Raw genomic sequence first — 6,109 nt, forward strand, 5'->3', positions numbered from 1 at the left:
ATGGAATTCCAAATATATTATTTATGAAGATATAAATAGGTGAAATCGTAAGAAAGAATGCAATATGGTAACGTTTGGGGGGTTCCTGTGTCTACGTAATGCACTATATGGTAACAGCGACATGACACTATTATTCTATAGGTCAGTCCGAACACAACCATATGCAGGTTACACAGATTCTCTAATGTTATATATGTATTTTTTTATGAAATCCTTTTTTTGGCAATTAAATATTAATAAAATGGGCCTATTGTGACGCTTATAACGGTTTTATTTTTTCACCTATAGGGCTGTATGGGGTGTCATTTTTTCCGCCATGATCTCTAGTTTTTATTAATACCATATTTGTGAAGATCGGACGTTTTGATCACTTTTTATAGATTTTTTTAAATATATAATGTAACATAAAATCGGTAATCTGCGCACTTTTTCCCCTCTTTTCGTGTACGCCGTTTACCGGTCGCAATGACGCTTGTTATATTTTAATAGATCGGACAATTACGCACGCTATGGTATATTATATGTTTATCTATTTATTCATTTTTATATGTTTTATTTATATAATGGGAAAGGGGGGTGATTTAGACTTTTATTGGGGGAGGGGTTTTGGGGTAGTGTGTTAGTGTTTTGAACTTTTTTTTTTTTACACTTTTGAAGTCCCTTTGGGGGACTTGTACATACATTACTTTGATTTATACACTGATGAATGCTATGCCATAGGCATAGCATTGATCAGTGTTATCGGCGATCTGCTCATTGAGCCTGCCTGTGCAGGCTCAGTGTAGCAGATCGCCGATCGGACCGCATGGAGGCAGGTAAGAGACCTCCAGCAGTCCGTTTCAACGATCGGGACCCCCGCAGTCACACTGCGGGGGTCCCAATCGGTAAGTGACAGGGGACTCCCCCTGTCACTTACACTTAAACGCTGCGGTCGCGCCGCGATCGCGGCGTTTAAGGGGTTAATGACACGCGGCAGCGCGATCGCTGCAGCGTGTCATTACTGGTGAGGTCCCGGCTGCTCACTGCAGCCGGCCCCCACCTGCTGTGAAGCGCGCTCCGCTCCGGAGCGCGCTTCATAGCGGGAATAACACCCATGACGTAAGGTTACGTCATGGGTCGTCTGGGGACAGACTTCCATGACGTAACCCTACGTCCAGGGTCGTCTAGGGGTTAATTAAAGAAAAAAAAAAGACATTAAAATTTAATTTGAATTTGATGAAAAAAATAAAACACCCACTACTACTGCCTCTGCATACCTGATTGATCCTGCCTGCTAAACTGTGTGTTCTTCGAACTAAAGGCATAAGGAAAGAAAATTAGAGCTCCCGACTCCCGAGGAGCAGAGACAAAAAAAAAAAAGATTAGCGTGCCAAAAATGGAGTTTAAAGGGGTAGGGCAGCGATTTTCTTTTCCTGCTTAATTAACACACATTACAAAGTTGTATAACTTTGTAATGTGTGTTAATAAGGGTCTGGCCCTAGTCTTTCCATCCCCCCCCCCCAGAAGTTAAATAAAATATACATACCAAATAACTCTCGACCCTGTCCTCTTCTCCCAGGTGCCATCTTGGCCATCGAACAGCGATCATCACCAGAGGGATGCTAAGTATATTTCCTGTGTGTGTCTGTGTTTTTTTTTTTTTTTTTTTTTTGGAGGGCGCCGCGGTAGTACTCCTTTAAGGCCCTTGAGGTAAGCCCTCCAAAAATTGATTTTGTGCCCCTGAGGTGAGGCCTCCAAAATGACCATTTTTGAGTCAATTTAATAAAAAATTAAAAAATGTAATTAACATTTTAATTGAATTTGATTTAATTTGAAATTAAAAAAAGAAAAAAAAAAACTGCCAATAGAGTGGCCTCTACTTACCTACTGATTTCTGCCTTTCATCAGCTACAAAATCAAAGAAAGGCAGAAGACACCCAAATCAAGTTTGTATCAAGAAATAAAATGGTATGAGATAGACAACACAAGGAACTAAAATAGCAAGATTATGATTTAAAGGTGAAATGCCAAGTTTCTGTTTCAATAAATTTTTATTGAGATTTTTCACAGAAAAATTTTACACATCCTAGCAGGGAATAATCCCCATCTCGGAGAACTGAGCAGGTAGATAATACGTGTATAAATTACAGGAGAAAGCCGGACATACCCTCGGCAGGAGGGATGTGGGTGGAACAGATCACATAAAACAACGCAGGTTATGATAGATAAAATAAGTGTGGTAAGATATATCAAACGCTGTGTAAGCGAGGATGCAGCATAAGGAAATGCTGGAAATGATATTAGGCTAAGGGTCCGTTCACACACACACAGATTATCTGACAGATATCTGCTAGATTTTTGCAGCCAAAACCAGAAATGGATTTGAAAAAAGAGAAATCTCATTTTTTTCTTTTATGACCTGTTCCCTGTTTATAGTCCATTCCTATTCCCACGTATGAACAAACATTGTTCCAACATCAAGAGAGGTTTTTTATTACATAGTTTGTCTAAACACTACTTATTAAAACATCATAGTGACCCTACTGCACTGAAACTTACCATTCTGGAACACATTCCCAGTGAGAAACAGAACAGGTATAAGCAGCTGATAAACAGGGAGTCTTTTTGGATTTTTAAATTGTGCACACTGGCCCCTCAAGAGTTAAATGAAACAATAGAGGATCCAAAGTAGTAATGAGTCTCTACTCAGTAAGGGTGGGGAAGTTGTTTTTAGAGTTGTATTCAGACATCAGTGTTTTTTTGTTTTGTTTTTTTGCTATACACATCACTTTTTATAGATGTTTTATTGTAGGTTGTAATGAATTGATTCATTAATGTTATAAATGTGTGTATGTATGAATTTATTCTTTTAACATTTGTTTATTTATTCATTTATTTTACTGTGTTGGTTAACCTGGAGTTAATATCTGCAGCCCCACCCAGCTGATGAGTGGTGCTGGGATACATGGGATATCTATATATATAATTTTAGTAGCATTCATTGCTGTATATGACACTTGATAAAGAGACCAGACTGGTCTCGAAACGCGTTGTGTCTGATTAATAAATGTGGTTATTTATTTTTACCTTATGGTTAACATTTTTTCATTCCCATTGGACCTGCGCCCAGCTGACCCATACCTGGAGAGGAGGTGTATTGTCGTATGTTTTTTCCTGTGAGGATCATATGGGAGTGGCAGCGGTCCTGTTTGCATGCTTACTCAAGAATTGTGCCTTGCAGTTAGGACAACTCCACTAGGTGAGAACCTCCATTACTGACTCACCTTTTCTACCTGTCAGAACTATGCTATGGAGCGCTGTCTTTTATTCTGTTTATAGTCCATTCCTGGCATTGGCTGCAAAAATCTGTCAGATATCTGTCAGATAATCTGTGTGTGTAAACGGACCCTTAGGGTATGAGTGACTATTAAAGTGACTGTACTACCAGGCCCAGGCTAAAGTGCTGGAGGCAGGCCAACCCACCCTTAGTGGGAAGAAACTCCAGCCCCTCCATGACGTGACTCCATTAGAATCAATGGAACCCTATCATAGAGGGGCTAGGGGTTCCTCCCACTAAGGGTGGGTCGGTCCTCCTCCAGTGCTTCAGCCTGGGCCTGGTGGTACAGTTACTTTAAAATTGCAGGAAAAGCTGGGAAGTTTCCTAAGCGAACACTTGCCCAGGAATGGCAATCATCATTAAAGGCTAATGAAACATGTGCAGAGGAATGCAGAGATAAGCTATAACAAATGAGCTATCAATAGAGATGAGCGAACCTGGAGCATGCTCGAGTCGATCCGAACCCGAACTTTCGGCATTTAATTAGCGGTGGCTGCTGAACTTGGATAAAGCTCTAAGGCTATGTGGAAATCATGGATATAGTCATTATAGTCATAGGCTGTATCCATGTTTTCCAGGAAACCTTAGAGCTTTATCCAAGTTCTGCAGCCCCAGCTAATCAAATGCCAAATGTTCGGATTCGGATCGACTTGAACCCGAACCCGGTTCGCTCATCTCTAGCTATCAAATAAATCGCAGGTAGGAAGTGTGAGAGCAAGTGCGCAATGCAGGAATATCTAATGAAGGAAGGTAATACACAGTGTGTATAAGAAGAGTTATATGCAGGTTACAGTGATAGGCAGATGTGATGCAAAAGCACCTAAGCACTCTTACGCAGGTAAGTGATACACAATTAAAGGCATCAGGTTGCATTAAAAGGAAATAGGAGACACACAAATGCAGGTGTGTTACAAAACAGCACTATAAACACAAACACTGTCAAACAGAAACACTGTCACAATTCAAGCTATTGAATACCTAAAGCATAACTGAAGAATGCAGCTATATGAAAACACAAAAGCAGCTTGCAGTACTAATACACAGATTAGATACGCTGCAAGGGTAGGGGCTCAGAGTTCGGCCGATGTCACAGAGGATTATTGATACATGTCGTGAGTGCATGGATACTACAGAGCGATCCCACAATCTGTCCTGAGTCAACGGTGACCATGAGAAGATTTCCAAGCATCCAGTAGCTGTAGACCCTCCCCTGGGCTGGCAACAATGGGGGAGATTTATCAAAGGGTGTAAAATTTAGACTGGTGCAAACTGCCCACAGCAGCCAATTACAGCTCCTCTTTCCTTTCAGCACTGCCTAAAGCTGAGCTGTGATTGGTTGCTGTGGGCAGTTTGCACCAGTCTAAATTTTACACCCTTTGATAAATCTCTCCCAATGTGTTTGCTATCTCTGAGGTACATCAATAGGTGTGCGGAATTAATCCACTTGTAGGGCAAACGTTCGTCTCTTAAAACTTTAGTTAGACAAGCAAAGGATTTGCGTAGTTTCAATGTGTCCGGGGAAAGATCTTAAAATACTGAAACATCCTGATAATCGCCAGAAAGCTTGTCCAACCGTCTAGTGGCAGTCAAAAAAGCATTTTTAACATGTAGGTAGTGAACGCGGACAATGACGTCCCTTGGGGAGTCAAGGGGGAGATGCTTGGGTCTAGGGACCCGGCGGACCCAATCCAGCACCAGTTCTCTTTTAGGGCAAGGAGGCAAGACATGCTTAAGGAGACACTGGACATACAATGACAAGTCTGGAAGAGCAATAGATTCAGGGACATTCCGCAGCTTTAATTTATTGCACCTGGTGTAGTCTTCTAGGGCTGTAATTTTGCTGTTTAGGCGAGCAGATTCTTCATCCAACCTCCGGCAAACATCTGACAATGAGTTGTGGAAGGAAATGATTTCTCCTAGTTTAGTCTCGGCTAGCAGGAGCCTATCTTCCATCGCTCTCAAGGATGAAACAAAGGAGGAAACAATCCGGTCAACCCCCTCCAAAAGTGAGTCCCGGAATGATAATAGCAATGACTTGAGGAAGGGGGAGGTTGGTACAGTGTCTGATGGTTGAAGCAAATCCATATGTCTGTCTCTCGCCCCTCTCAGAGCAGCAGTGCTTAATGCAGCTGTAGAGCAAGTTGTAGATAAAGATGATGGCAGTAGTTGGGGATGCTGCATAATAGGACTATCTCCAAGAACTGGCTGACAAATAAGGCTATGGAATTCAGGAGCCTCTGGAGAGAGAGCATTGTCCCCCTTAACAGTAGCTGGTGGAGGAGCAGAGGCAGAGGAGTCCTGCTGTAGAATCAGAACAGGAGATAGAATAGCAGGAGAGTCCCGTAATGGTGAGGCAGGCTCTGCATCAGTGGACCTGATCAAGTTAAGTGGACCTTTGCGCTAACTGCGTAACTTAGGACCCGCCCGATGATGGGACACATGCTGGTGTAAAGCAGGAAAAGTAGTGATGGCCAGGGACGGGATAGCGAGGTAAGGCGTCTGTCACGGCCTCTCTCTGCCCCATGCAGCCGCCGGGGTCCTTGTGCTGGGACCCGGCGCTGCTACCTGTTCGGCCCCGGGGGCGCCTTACCTCGCCCCGCTCCTGTCTCCGTCTGTGCTGGCCGGCGCGCGCGCGTCCCCGCCTCCTAGGGCGCGCGCGCGCGCCGGCTGTCTCAGATTTAAAGAGCCAGTCCGCCACTAAATGGAAGTTGCACTAATCACTCCCTATAAATTCCAGCCCTGCCCCACTACAGGTGTTGGAGCCTCTGCATGCTTCCCATAGCGTTTGGCCCA

The 6,109-nt window shown here is 43.3% G+C and overlaps 1 protein-coding gene across 1 annotated transcript in view; it reads right to left on the reverse strand.

Annotated features, from left to right (window-relative positions):
• LOC138768711 (NXPE family member 1-like) overlaps window positions 1-5,269 on the reverse strand; it is a 72,572-nt gene extending 67,303 nt beyond the window's left edge. The window contains exon 1 of the mRNA XM_069946666.1: window positions 4,853-5,269. Coding sequence (XP_069802767.1) covers window positions 4,853-5,269 — 417 coding nt within the window. The remainder of the gene's footprint in view (window positions 1-4,852) is intronic.
• Between the last annotated feature and the right edge of the window lie 840 nt (window positions 5,270-6,109).

Source organism: Dendropsophus ebraccatus, chromosome 12, assembly GCF_027789765.1.
Source record: "Dendropsophus ebraccatus isolate aDenEbr1 chromosome 12, aDenEbr1.pat, whole genome shotgun sequence".
In the NCBI taxonomy this organism is placed as follows: domain Eukaryota; kingdom Metazoa; phylum Chordata; class Amphibia; order Anura; family Hylidae; genus Dendropsophus; species Dendropsophus ebraccatus.